Source organism: Xiphophorus hellerii, chromosome 20 (genome assembly GCF_003331165.1).
Source record: "Xiphophorus hellerii strain 12219 chromosome 20, Xiphophorus_hellerii-4.1, whole genome shotgun sequence".
NCBI lineage: Eukaryota > Metazoa > Chordata > Actinopteri > Cyprinodontiformes > Poeciliidae > Xiphophorus > Xiphophorus hellerii.
In genome coordinates, this window is record NC_045691.1 from 19,917,482 (window position 1) to 19,932,059 (window position 14,578).

At 38.2% G+C, this 14,578-nt stretch overlaps 1 protein-coding gene across 11 annotated transcripts in view; it reads right to left on the reverse strand.

Moving 5' to 3' along the window:
• Nucleotides 1–14,578, reverse strand: part of LOC116710459 (inositol 1,4,5-trisphosphate receptor type 1-like) — an 86,977-nt gene that overhangs the window by 13,104 nt on the left and 59,295 nt on the right. For 10 of the 11 annotated variants that reach the window (XM_032549495.1, XM_032549502.1, XM_032549499.1 and 7 more), the window contains 11 exons: nucleotides 13,977–14,177; nucleotides 13,783–13,893; nucleotides 13,548–13,643; nucleotides 13,187–13,330; nucleotides 12,947–13,054; nucleotides 12,671–12,863; nucleotides 10,990–11,112; nucleotides 6,213–6,388; nucleotides 3,895–4,059; nucleotides 1,565–1,754; nucleotides 1,381–1,473 (listed from right to left, as the gene is read on the reverse strand). In XM_032549495.1, coding sequence (XP_032405386.1) covers nucleotides 1,381–1,473; nucleotides 1,565–1,754; nucleotides 3,895–4,059; nucleotides 6,213–6,388; nucleotides 10,990–11,112; nucleotides 12,671–12,863; nucleotides 12,947–13,054; nucleotides 13,187–13,330; nucleotides 13,548–13,643; nucleotides 13,783–13,893; nucleotides 13,977–14,177 — 1,600 coding nt within the window. Of the gene's footprint in view, nucleotides 1–1,380; nucleotides 1,474–1,564; nucleotides 1,755–3,894; nucleotides 4,060–6,212; nucleotides 6,389–10,989; nucleotides 11,113–12,670; nucleotides 12,864–12,946; nucleotides 13,055–13,186; nucleotides 13,331–13,547; nucleotides 13,644–13,782; nucleotides 13,894–13,976; nucleotides 14,178–14,578 lie in introns of those variants that run through there. The other variant, XM_032549504.1, reaches the window with a different exon arrangement.

Here is a 14,578-nt window from a genome sequence, read left to right on the forward strand (position 1 = left end):
CACTTCATAGAAAGCCTTTAGATGGGTTGGTTCCTCACAACTCTTGTTTTTTCACAACCAGAACAATTTCCAAGCTGCATACCTTGTCTTTTTTGTGAGTGAAAAGTGGAGTAGCCTTTCTTCAGCCAGCGTACAGGAAGTGTGCAGCAACACAACGTATGTACGGCATCACAACGATTTATATGGAAATGGAAATCTTTCCATGTAAATTTATATTCAAATGGAAAGAAGTTTCTCTGATGTCTTATTAAAAGCACTTTAAATAGAAATTGTTAACTTTTTAAGGTAGACCTTGATAGCAGGAAGTGGCCTACACCTAAAATAGAAATGAATTCCCACTTTAAGTTGAAGGTGTAATCTACTGATTTACAAGATTCCCTGACTTTGTTGCATAACCCCACATTCCTCATCAGTCGTGTTTACATGCTTTGGCTCCAAGTGTGACGCCTGTTAGTCAAAGCAACAATGTTTTTGTTTTGGTGAAATGTGAAATCTGAATCAAAACAGTATATCTGCCATCTTAAAATTAGAAAAGGAGGGCAGTTTAATGCTCCTAAAACAAGACTCGTTGAAATTACATGTTTCTATGCCCAGTTTCAAGGTTGTGGGTTCAAAACTTTTTCTTGGCTTTAGGGAACATTTTCTGTCTTTTATGTAGGTAAAATATAGAAACATTACAGCTGTGGGCTAGTTCGTAGATAGTAGTTGTCACAATTTTCTTTGCAATAATTTTAGACCTCATAAACTTCGCTGCAAGTCTTCTTTTCAGTCTTAAGGTCACCGAACAGCCAGACTGATGGAAGGTTTTAGGGAATTTACTGTTTTTCTCTGGGATGCAACAGTTAATTAATGTCACATGCAGGTCGACGAGGTCGCATGTGAACTCTTTGGATCAAATTCCAGTTATGCGACACTCATGAGTCACAAGCAGGTAGGTGTGCCTTGGTGCCAAAATGAAAAACATAGGAAAACCAAACACATTAAAAAAATATCTCACAATATTATTTTTCTTTCTGTGGTCTGATAAGTCACTTCTCTGGTATCTTCCTCTTAACACATGCCGATTTTACAAGCAACTACCCCTTTCTTTATAAAATTATTCAACAGCCCATTTAGAAAACACGGAACATGAAACCAAACCCGAACCAAACCCTTGTAAGTGCTCAAATGAAAACCAACTTTTCACCCTGAAAATTTCAACTCAGGGAATAGAGGTAGTTTACTTCAAAAACTGACATGAAAACCATAATTTATAGGCTTCTTGACTACCCTCAAACATTCAGAATTCGGTCTAATTTAGAACAGTTTATCCTTAAACCAGCACTGACTAATAAAAACTCTTCAAACAGACATAAAATGATGCATCACATTATTAAATACCTTCCTGCTGAGCACTGTTGCTGCAGTTCTCATTAAGGCCTCCTTGACACAGTCCTGTGTTCAGGAACTCCCCAGCGAGACTGGCTCCACTTTCTATAAAATAAAAGCATAACAATGCACAGATTATAGTGACATCTAAAACAACAAGGACAACTGTGACAAATGGACTGCATTGTCTCCTTACTTTGGGTTGCATTGGCAATACGGTCCACCTCTAAGATGAAGTCATCTTTGAAGAAGATGTAGCCGACGATGGAGAACAGGTAGACCAGGATGAGAGCAAGCACAGCCGTCAAAACGATGGAGCGTCCGTTTCGGGTCACGCTCTTGATCACATTCAGCAGGGTCTCTTCTCTGTATACCAGGTCAAACAGCTGCAGAAAAATAGCATGGATTACAAAGCAACAGAATTAAGAATCTGTAAAATGAAGAAAATTATAAGTTCTGAGAAAAAAATGCTTTGGTTTTTCTTCGTAAATTTAGCTTCCCTTCTTAGGACACACAAAACGCTCTGGTCAGTATGAATCTTATGGCTTGATAAAAAATTTTATGATCTATGTTCTTCTTGATGTTTGGCAATTTATGGTAACAATGGAAATTTTACAGGCAGGTTGAGTAGTGAACCTGCAGTCAGCTAATTGTCCAATTATCTAATTGAATGATGTAAAATCAACTCTTTTTTTTTTTTAGCTTTATAGCATGTCATAATGTTATTCCCTCATCAAAAGCATATCTAAAGTGTTGCTTTGATGTTTTCATACATTTGAGAAATCCTTGAATCACCCTAACCCTAATCACCTGTGGTAGTGGGTGCCTTAGCACTTTCTCCGACAAAGCACCACCTATTTCCACAAAGCTCCTCCTTGGAGCTGCAGGCTCCAAGCTCAGCTTCCGCCTTACAGAGCAACTCCCTCACTCAGCTCCTCTAGACTAGCAGCAGCGGTGATTAGCAAACACCTGGTGAAACTGCACATCTGCTGACCCTGTCATATGAACTACTTATCAGCTCAACACTTCTAAGAACGGTTGTAAACGGCATCATGGAGTACCATTGTTGTGATTGCATACTTAAGGCAAGCCTCTTAACGAGACAGAAGCCAATTTTAAGGTGTCAAATTGCAATGTAAAAATTCTTTCAAGTTATGTTTGATATATACAGTATTTTTAAACAACAGAATGTAACAACGGTACTTTACTGCGCTATAAAATGGCACTATGTGCCTGAAAAATACATAATCCCACCTTTTTAGCAGAAATGCTGATTGTAGTTTTCAAACAATCGTAGTTTATAGAAGTGATGAGTCTGGCTCCATTAGTTTCCAGATAACTGTCCTCGTTTTTCGTAAAATGTTTCCAAAATGTAGCAGACCAAATTCAACCAGCTTAGCAGCAGTGCACAAGATTAGGTTGGGTAGGCGCTATTTTCTACTCTAGGCTCCAAACAGATAAAATTCTCAATCCATCTTATACTTCCTCTGGCATCTCATTACTAGAGGTTTTTAAAGCATAACTTTTAGAAAACCTGTGTATACATCGGTAATGATAACTAGCCCTTGCCTGCTGTGAATTTTAAAAACACTGGCATTATCAATCTGAAAGGTTATCTAAACAATTTAGAGCTCTTACACCTTGAAAACTACAGCAGGAACATTAAAAAACTTCCAAATAAAACATCCCTCCATTCCAGAGCAACTGTGCCTATTTTTAGAGACAATAGGTGAGAGGCAGATTATACTCTGTACTGTTGAGGATAAATCATCTGTGTTTTCCTCTCTGTCTTTTAGCTATTTGCATGTTCGTATATGCATAGGTGCATTCACATAGATCACATGCACGCAAAGCTAAAGCTAAAGGGAATGACATGTTAGGAAACACTCTCAAAGCTAAGGTTAAAGGAAATGACACATTAGGGAAAGCCCTCTTTAGGGCGTAGCTTAGACAGAGGCTAAAGAAGGAAATAACAAACTGTTGTTTGATGCCATTTTGCTCTGCTAACCCATAAGGATAGCATGAACAATTGACCAGCTATATTTTGCTATTCATAAATAAAATTAATGAATTCCAACTCACTGACTCTTCTTCAACCTCATACATTATGAACCTATCATGGAGAAAGGATAATTCTCCACAGTACAGATTGTTGGCATATCAAAAAGACACACAGGACAAACATGCATGCACTCACATCCAACAGCAATTTATAATGATAAATTATTCTAACCTGCATGTCTTTGAAGTATGAATGAAGAGAATGTGCAAACTCAGCAGAAAAGCCATTAAAAAGTTCATATTTTGAGGCAAAAATGCAAACAATGGCACAGATAAACTAACTTTTTGGTTTGGACCAAATTAGCCAAAACTAAAAGGCTTTAATTTCCATTTCAAAATTAATTTTACCAATCGATTTAACCCAAAGTCATTTGCTTTTAAAAAGGAGAATGTGTACATGCCTATGAAAGTTGATGGATTTATATCCTGCAACAAACATCCGATGATTTACTGCTTCTGTCTTACCAGCAGGCTGTAGAAAAAGACATGACCAAACACTCCCAGGCAGCAGATGATGAGGTAGAGGAGATGATAGAGGAACTCGAAGTCCATCACCATGGCTTTGTATCCTCGTGTGAAAGTCCCTCGGTTTCCAACAAAGCTTACCAGGAAGATAATTTTATTACAAACCTACAACAAAAAAGATAATGTTTTGTTATTGTTAATGTCAATGAGGGATGATCAATCATTAGTACGTACTTCTAATTGGCATCCTATTACTGGGTGCTCTACCGTAGGAAAAACGTGCTGACATCAGTGACGGTGAATTTTGAGCTTAATGAGGGCACACTATTAGATTTATTCCATTTAAGAAGCTCAGTTATCTGTGTAGATTAAGGCATTGACAAAAACCCGGTTAATACATCTTGAAAGGGTCCTGCTTGAGAAACCTCACTTCTTAGTTATATATCTTTATATAATTTAACCCACTTTCTTTCTAGGTGGTGTGGTGGTGTGTGTGGGAGGGTTGGGTTTTAACATACTGGAAAATTAGGATTTTGATCAAAAATAAAAGGAAGATCTAAACAAATATGTAAATGCTTAAGTTTGGGTATAAATCTTTGGGTCTAATTCAAGAGTTCTGAATTTGTAAGAGAGAAAATTATAAACAAACAGCAAAATAAGGGAGAAATCTGACCACCTGCATATAAACTAGATTTCAGAGTTACCAGGTTACTGCAGCACATGGCAACATCTCTGGTTTCTTGTTTGACCCGTTTTTTTTGATCTCATAACCTGCATTTGTTTGTACTGTACATGTCAACAAAGGGACCCAAAAGAAAGTCAATTATTATTATTATTTTTTTTATTTTAGAGTATTAGGTGCTTTTAGGAGCATTTAAAAAAAAAAAAGTACTAGCAAAGCTGTAATGTCATTTCTGAGGTCCAGCTTTGCATCTTACACCAGGCGACACAGCACTGGCAGGAGGAGCTGGAAGGGCAGGAGGGGCAATGAGAGGGGCATGTGTGGTTCTGGCCTGCCAAAAGACCGTTAGCATGGGAGGTGAAAGAAGAAGTGGAACTAGCTGGGAGGAGGTTTCTCAGTACTTGAAAGTGCATACACTGGTGACTTCAATTCCATTTCTCTGGGGAAAATTAATTTTAAACCACACAGACATTTTCTCACAGAAAGCATAAAGATGAAGAATTTTAAATAGTTTCGATCAACAGTATTCAGTCATGCACAGAGTTCTGTGAAACCAGCCAAGAAAATGGCCGTGCACAAAAACTGACAGATGGGGCATGGAGAGTGTTAACCAGAGAATCAGCTAAGAATCAGAATCAGCTCTGGTCACTTTGGATGAGCTGCAGAGAACCACAGCTGAATCTGTCAGTAGAACCAATATTGGTTGTCTACTGTATACATCTTCTTCGGTGGAAGAACAGCAAGTAGAAAGCCATTACTGAACGACTTCGGTTTCCCCAAGTCATGTAGGGAACAAAGCAATCATGTGCAAGAACGATCTTTGAACAAACAGAACCTTTTAAGATGCATTTAAGACTATGTATTGAGGAAAGCCAACTTTCCATATTACTCTGAAAACTCCATCTCATGATGAAACACAGCATCATGTTTTAGGGATGTTTTTCTTCATAAGGGTCAAGGAAGATGGTCAAGGTTAATTGGAAGATTGGTCAACTAAATATAGAAGGTTCACCTCTCAATAGAAAAATGACTGTAGGTATGCAGTCAGTGTCACTATGGACTGGGTGTGTTTGAATGGCCCAGTCAAACTGCAGAGCAAAATCCCACTGAGAATCTGTGGTGAGACTGGGAAGCTGCTGTTTATGGATGCAAGTCATCCAGTGAGCCTGAGCTTTTTCAAAAAGAAGGATCGGGAAAACATATCTACGTGAAAATAGCAGGCAAAGTAAAGACATACTCAAAAAGTGATTCCACTCAGCACTCCAAACTTTTAAGATAATCTTTGTAAAAAGTCTGAAAACCATGTACAGCGTCACACTTACCCACTAATTTTGGTTGCTCTATCACATTTAATCTCAATAAATTATGTTGATGTTTGTGATCCTTGCATGACAACATTATGAAACAACAAAGGATATGACTACTTTTGCATAGCTTATTGCTTATCCCACTAAGCAATTTTCCTCAAATGGAGTAATCAGTTACAGAAAAAATTGATTAGGAACTAAAATGTATTTTTCCCCTTTTTGTGTCTAAATAGCAACAAAAATCTACAAAAGATTACAATTAAAAAGCATCCAAATATAAACAGAAGTCAGTAGACTAAACACCACCACAAGGTTTTAAGTCCACTCACATTGAAAGCACCCAACAGGAAGAGCGTAGGCTCCAGGCCCACAGAGAAGATGAGACGGAGGATTGTGACAGCAACCAGGGCTAAGATACCCAGTGGCTTCGGCATGAGCAAAACAAGGACCAGTGCTGCAAAGAATCCCATCCACAGCAGTGCAGACAGATGAGGCTCCAGGATTCCTGCAGAACACGCACACACACGCACCCCCCCCACGCCGACACACACACACCCACACGTAAGGCAATTAACTGGGAAATGGCCAGACAGAACTCAATCATATCTACCAAAGCCTCCACAATAAAATGTGATTTTAAAGAATCTAGCAAACAACCCCTATATTTTACCTGCACTCATCATCAGGCTGAACGTTGATAATAATTATTTTCATTGTAGAGTGAGCGTTCAACAACTTTTTCGGGTTACAAGTTATGAGATTATGGCTTTATAAATGTTCACACACTCAAATATATACAAATATCACTAATATTTAGTTAAATTCCCATCAACAGGTTGCATAGTTCTTTATTTATTTTATTCATTTGCAGTTTAAAATGAACATGTCATAAGTGAAAGTCTTGAATGAAAAGGAGTAGTTTGAAGAGAAAAAAATCTTATATTTTATAGTTGATGCCTCTTCCTGGCAAAATCTGTGAACCTCATTTAAATCTCATTTCCAGCTATAAACCAAGGTTGCAGGCAAAGTTTATAAAGTTTTAAAAGGGTTGAGGTCGAGGCCTTTCCAGAGTATTAATGCTGGTCTATTTTATCCATTTCAAAGTCAGCTTAGATACATCTGGGTTTATTTTTTTGTTTGAACACCCAGTTAAGTCCAAGTTTAAACCTTCTAGCAACCAGAATCTGGAGGTTGTCCTCTTTTTTTCTCCATCTACTAGGTGGAACATAGCAGTACTAGCGGCAGCCACACTCAACATGATACTGCTACCACCATGTTTATAAGTTGGTATAAGAAAGCCTTATTTTGAAATCTCCAAGCATTCATGTCTTTGGGAGTCAAACATCTTCAGCTTTTAATGAGTCGCTTTTGAAGCAAGAGTTTCATTCTTGGTAGGTCGCCTGGAAGTCCAGGTTGTGGACAGTGAAGTCTGTTTTCCACCATCTTTCAGTTTTGACAGCCTTGAACTTTGGTGGTTTCTGGATTGTTTCTATATCCAAGCCATTTTTCTTTCATCTGGGTCTTATAGTCTTGGTAACAAATGATTTAATGTTTCACACAATTCAAGCCAAGACAAAGGGCTAATTAATTAATTAGGTGTTCCAAAACCATATCAGAACTTCATGCACTATCCCTGGAAGATGTGTCCATACCTGGACACCAACACATTTAAATGAGCTGCTATAACAAAGTGGTATGAAATATCCAGGGAGAATTATAGCAGAAGCTTGTTGAAAGCCACAAAATATGCCAAATATTACTGTGTTTAGTGAGTGTGCATGTACAATATATTTTTGAGTCTACATGTATAATTTTGATTATTTCCAATTTGTGCACCAAAATCTTGATTGTTTCTTTTAAATTGCTTAAGTTGTTCACTGTTTTAGTCCAGTTAAGGCCTAGAAGTAATTTGACATTATTACCCAGAAACTGAGTTTTAGTTCAGTACCTTAAACCTCTCCTGCATTAGAAAGTATTTGATTTCAAAATGCGTAAGTTACATAACACTAAAAGGTGTATGACACAGTTTTGTTGGGACTGAGTGTGTACGTGTTCACACAAATCTTTAGAGGGAGCCAAACTGATCCTCCCTCTGATCCTGAACTAAATCCAGGATTAGAGCTTGAAACATGGCTTTCATTTGGCAATGTGCCCATCAAGCTAAAATCTTCTACCAGGTTTAATTTGCGTAAAAGCCAAGGCAACACTTTAGCATATCCTAAAAGATTACTCTACTGCATGCTTGGTCACAATTGAGATTAAAACCAGAAACAAGCAAAGAAGGAGAAAACTTCAAGGAGAATGAGACAGACAGGGAGCGAGAGACTGCTGAGGTTATTTATTTTTTTCCTTCTCTTGCCCCCTCTGTTTCATTCCGTCCTTCCCCGTCTCTGGTTTTCTCTCCTTTCCAATCCCAGTGGAGATCACATGACAGGTGCCACTTACATAACAGCCTCTAAAAATACCTCAGCTGAAAGATTCATGAGGAATGAGCGGGGAGCAGCACGCAGCTCCTGTGATGTCGGAGACAGAAAGAGGCACGCTTACGTGTGCTCTCAAACTCCCTTACGACTGCGTGCAAATATCTGCAGGACAACTGCAGAGCTGCACAGTTCGAAAGCTCGCGTGTGCTAAGAGTGTGGCATGCTAAGCAAACTTGCTCATCAAAAGCTGGTTAGTCATGCGTGCAGGCTGAACACATTGACCTAGATCTCTTGCTCTTATAACCTCCATTCTAAAGCCCTAAGTAATGGGGGAATGCGAGACCACAGAGTGCATGTTTTTTCCAAGTCTGTGAGAGCAAAAGAGTAGACCCGGGTCAGAAGCCATAATAAGTGCCTGTTTCAGCAGGTCAAAGGTATGCAGGAGTCTCACGTGATGTCACGCACACAGACCAAGCTCCAGAGGGCATAGAGACACAGTCGGGCATGATTCGTGTTGCATAACAATTATTTTTGTGTGTGGAAACAGACAAGACCTCATGGCTGCCTAGTTTTTATTTCAGAATGTAGCACTTTTTGTTTTCAACCATGTTATTCACAAATACAAAAACAGTTGCACTCCATGCATTTTTTTCAACTTAGTTGTTGTAACTTAGTTACAACAACTAAGTTATTCATTTATTGTACTGGAATTTTTATGATAGAGGTCTCTAATGTTTCAGCTACAATGATATCAACCTAAAGGTTCTTCTGAGTCGCTGCTTAGACCAACTTTTGTGGTTTTGTAGATTAAAAACATAAAACCTTTTCTTCAGGTTTGTCCTACTAAAAGATAGGTATGCATTCGTTTCATGCTTTTTGATCTGAATGTTATCTTTTCATCTGATCAAAATAACTTTTAGACTATTCTCAACAATGACAATAGTGGGTTACTCTTTTTGTTTTCGAAAATGAATTCGGCCACGTTTAATGAAGGGGTTCCTGGATTTTCCTGTTTATGGCACTATTTATGATGAAATTAAAATGAAAACAAATGGATAAGTTAACAAAAGATAACATTGTGTTCGACCTTAAATTGAACTCTTTTTCCTTTTTTATTTTTTTAAATTTTGAAACCATGATTCATTTCCTTTCTGGTTAAAAATTACACATTACTTTGAGTTTGTCTTAGAGATAAATTTCCAGTTAACGTTTGAAGATCAAGAGTTGAAAGATGACAAAATGGGAAAACAAATTTCAAACAGTACAGATAATTTTGCAGGACATTAGTCATTTACCAATTTAATTTTTGTCACAACTGACATAATTTAAAAAGGTTTACACACTACAGAAATTTTACTTGGAGGTATTAATGTGGTCAAAGATATATACATGATAAATAACTTTTCAGATCATCATATATCTGACCTGTATGAAAACCTTGAGCTGCTTTAGATTCTGTTTATAGTAAACACGACAGCGGTGCCATGTTTATTGTTGTTTCCATAGCACTGGAGGGCAAATATGACAGGAAGCAATGAAAGCTGCGGGTGTGTCTTAAAACAGGATAGTCTCACTCCTAATCCTGATCAGGTGATTAGATGTCAGTAGATCTGAATGTGGTGAAGAAAAGAGATCAGTAGGTCACTGCTGAAAAACAGCCCTTTAAAAGCCGGTTTTTGTGGGTGGAAACAATGCATGGTTTAAAAAGGTATTGACGTAAGAAAACTTTGTTGCAGTTTCTGATTGAATTAGTTGACTTTACTGATGCTGTTGATTTTTAAAAAAGGGTATGAAGCAGCAATGCTACAATCACTAACTTTAATGTCTTTTATTAGGATTTTATGTGAAAGTCCATCTGTAAAGTGTGCTCTGCATACAGAGGGACAAGTATTTTAAGATACATCTTGATCAGCTTTGCACATCCACTGTCAGACTGAAAATAATCCACATTCTTTTTTTGGAAAGGAGGCATCATGAACATCAACTTTCAAGTTTTGTCACATTCTGAAACAGACTGAGGCCTTGACTTTAACTAGGACACTTTGACAAATGTTTATTTTCCTTTGAGATTGTTGTATTTAGCTTCCAATTAACCCCAACTAACCTTTCTGACAATTGTGAAGAGAAACATCGCAACAGCATGAATCTATTATTTGGTGTTCAGAATGCTATGCAGAATGTGTTTTCTGCCTCAAATAGTGTTGTAAATGTAGTGCAAAAAGTTCTGTTCTGGTATCACCTGACCAGTGAACCTTCCTCCGCATGCTTGCTCGGTCCCCTAAGTGGCTTGAGGCGAAGCACAAACAGAACTTATAACGGCTTTCTTTCAACAAAGGCGTTCATTTTGCAACTCTTCTATAAAGGTTAGAGTTCAGTTAGTCTAGGTCTCATTTAGACAAAACACCCTCTCCCACATCTTTGACGTGTCCTCTTTGTGTGCTCTGTATGGCTGTTTCATCACAGTATTAGCCTTTTTCTGAACCTGGTTACTACAGAAGTCTGATTGCAATATCAAAAACAAAGAAAAAAGGAACTCAAGACTGAAAGTATGACCTCATCAAGACCTAGGCGTCTCCACTTCTCTTTTCGTTGCTTCTTAATTTATGTAAATATATTTGAAATTAAATATTTCACAGTTAAACTTGCTTAAAAACCTCCTGATGGTTAGATGAGCATGACTGACCTCCATGTACCCCCTCCAGGGGGTAGAAGAAGCAGACCAGCAGATTCATGAGCAAGGCCAGTTTAAAGGAGATGTTGCTCCACACTGACATGTTTCTGGAGCACCAGTATAGCACTGGCTCGGCTGGGGAGGAGAGGAAATACAGTCAGTCAAATTGAATTTAATTTTTAGTTCATTTAGATGCCAAAAAAATCCATATGTACTGGTTTTCATAATTAATAATATACTTTAATGATTTAGAGATGGAATATACTGTAAGTGAATTAAGTTTGGACATCTGAACAGGAGAAAACTAAGAAAATGTGAGAAAATAAACAAGAAATTTAAGCAACTTTGTATTCAGGTATAAAGGTCAAGTTAAGGAGCAGGTTCTTGGAATCCTGTCTTTCTTGACCTTTCTCCTCCAACCTACAGCCTGACTTTTCAGACTTTGTGAACTTGGCTTTTATAGGAAAACAGAAACAGATGCAGGGACTTTTCAAAGTCTATCCCCTTCTCTGAGTGAAAGACTATATAAAGTTTGTGCGTGGGCACGGGAGTCTTGTATGTGGATTAGACTTGTCACAGGGAGTGGGTGTGGGTTGGGGTGTGTGTGTGTGTGTGTGCACACGATCACGCACACTCTCACTTGTGATTCATAAGGTTACTGTACAAAACGCTTCACAGCTCAAATGAGTTTGGAAAGCCCCTGTCTGCTTTTACATAGCGGAAACATGCACTTGTACCATGATGATATAAAGGAGGGCAACAGTTGTCCCTGCACATTGGTGCCTCTGCACAGCTGTCCACTTATCCTGCCCAGACTTGCATTCTGTCATCTATTAGTTCAGAAATAATGCACACATGCAGCAATTCACCAGTATATAGTCACCTGACAAAATTAGGACACTCCAATAAACCCTTAGTAAATGTTCACATATGGATGTCTAATCCAAAATTTTGGAAATCTGTAAAAAAAATATTTTAACTGCACTTAAAAAATCAAGAATTAGATACTGTATCAGTCAGTACACTAAAGATAAAATGTATTTCCTGGGATTTGACTATATTTCAGTGCTTTGTCAGCCAGTCTTTGGTGGATTTTCTGGTAGGTTATTGGTCACAATCATGTTGCAAAGGCAATTCCTTCTTTAGGTTTTTTTTGTTGTTTTTTTCACATTTTCTTCAAGCACCCTCTGATACATGCTGATTCATGGTGGATTATATGATAATGAGCTGACCTGGTCCCGTTGCAGCCAAGCATCCACCAACCATGACCCTTCTACTTTTTTGTACAATTCACATAAAATTATTTTACTTGAGTGATGTAATTAGGAAATACCAAACATTTAATTTTAGACTCATCTGTACCAAGAACATTGCTCCAGAAGTCCTGGTCTTTGTCTACTAGATCTACAGCAAACCTTAGTTTGGCCTTCATGCTTTCTTAGACAGGAAAGCTGTTCTACTTTGACTTTCCATAAAAGTTAGATGTGTTTTGTGATTGAAAAAGCACTTCCTGTTAGAAATCTTTAGGGTTTTTGATCTTGTGGGTTTCTTTCAGGAAAGAAAAAAGTTAAAATGTGTTCAAAAAAAGTTTGATCCCATTAGTACTACTGAGAGATACTTCTTTTATACTCCTACTTTTACATTATTTTCTTCAAGATTTTCGAAATATACTGTTGGACATTCTTCACCCTACCTCTCAGCTTCTTCTGCCAGTTCATCTCATTAAAAAGGTCTTCTGCTCGCAAGAAGAAGTCATTAATCTTGCTGCCTTGCTCGTCTCTCTCAGTTGTGTAGTACACCCGCAGCTTCGACTCCGAGGTCAGGAACTCACAGATGTTGGGTACGGGGAATACTATCTCCTCCATGGTGCGATCCTGACGCACAATCTAAAACATAGAGGCTCAAACAGTCACTCAGAGGGACTCCAATCCCTGTGCAACATTTAGCTTTAGGGTTGAGTGTGTCTGACCTCTATCTGAGCAGTATGCTTGGCGTAAAACTCTAAGGCCTCGTCTCCATCTCCGCTGCCACCTCCCGGTTTTAACATCATGGAAAGTTCTTTATTATGGCGTGCCAACTGCAAAGTAGCCAATAAGAGCGATTTTTTTCACGAAAGCAGCAGAAAGAAGCATCTATGTTTTCTCATATGTCGTATGAAAGCCAAAAACATCATGATTTAATTAAGATTTTGCAAATATAAACAGCCAACCTGGTGAGCCAGAATATAAATGTTGTGTCCAACGTTTCGAGGTGAAGCAGCATCATGTTCCTCTTCATCTCTAACATCCTCTTCCTCTTTAATGTCCACAAACTCTACCTCACCCTGAAGATAGGCCTTCTTTATCACCTCCACCTGCGAAGACACATATTAATGTAGTTGGAAAACTATTCACAACCTTTACATGTTTTGGCAAATTATAACCCCAAATTTAATATTTTCCTTCCAATTTACATCTAGGCACTAGTTTGTGTCGGTCCATCACACAAAAACCCAACGAATCATTGAAGTTTGAGGCTGTAACATGAACAAATACGCAGTTAAAGCAGAAGAAACAAGTTGAGTTTCTCACCAGCTCTTTCGGCTTCATGTTGTACAGGATCCTCTCTGCGTTCTCACTGTCATGTCGGCTCTCCATGATGGCGAGCAGCAACTTGGAGGCGTTGTTCTGGGAGGAGAGTTAAAGAGATGCTTAGTGAGAAAATGCACAAAGGTATAGAAGCACTCTCACAAGAGTAGAAATAATCAATAATGACTAATAGCAACAAAACGTAAAATTTGGGGTTTTAGTAAACTTCCAGCCTCACCTTGAGCTCTAACACTAGATCCATCCGTTTCTTTCCAAGCGGGTTGATGTCATTCAGAATCAGTGCAATAATGATGTCAATACCATTGGATTCATGAGTTGCAATACAATTCTGGAGGAATTAAAGACATAACATAAATAAATGTGGTATAGTGGGCTAGTGCAGTGAGTGTTTTTTTTTTGCATTTCCTGTACCTGGTTTTCATGACAGGGGCCTTGGCAGTACTCCGTCAGGCTCTCCAGCGTTTGGTTGATGAGGGCAACGTTGTCCTCGTTGATGTACAGTCCCAGCAGGCCGAGGCCTCCAGTGGTGCTTCCACAGATGCAGTCCAAGAACTGCAAGGTCTCACAGACCAGGTTGTAGTTGTTCTTTTTGTTCTGATTACGAAGGAAGTTCTAGCAGAACACAGAAATTATATAGGGATACTGATTAAAGTCAGAAAGTTGGAGTGGGAAATCCGGACTAATAACTATTTACATTAAAAGCTAGTTTAAGAATAAGACAATGAATGAACTGTTCAGATTAATAATTATCTTACTAACAACATAACTTTAAATGTAAAAGGTATGGGTCTGATACAGGTACCTAGGAACACCAAGGTATTTAGACTTATGCTATTATGATACTTTCTGGTATAGAGTATAATAGTCTGACTCTTTCTGTTGCTGTACACAAATAAATGCTGAATTTGTGGTAATACACTGAAACAAATTGATTTTTTACTCATTGTTGTCATATCAACTCATGCTGGAATGTCAATACAAAAACAATTACTTCTGCAAAAACATGAATGAAG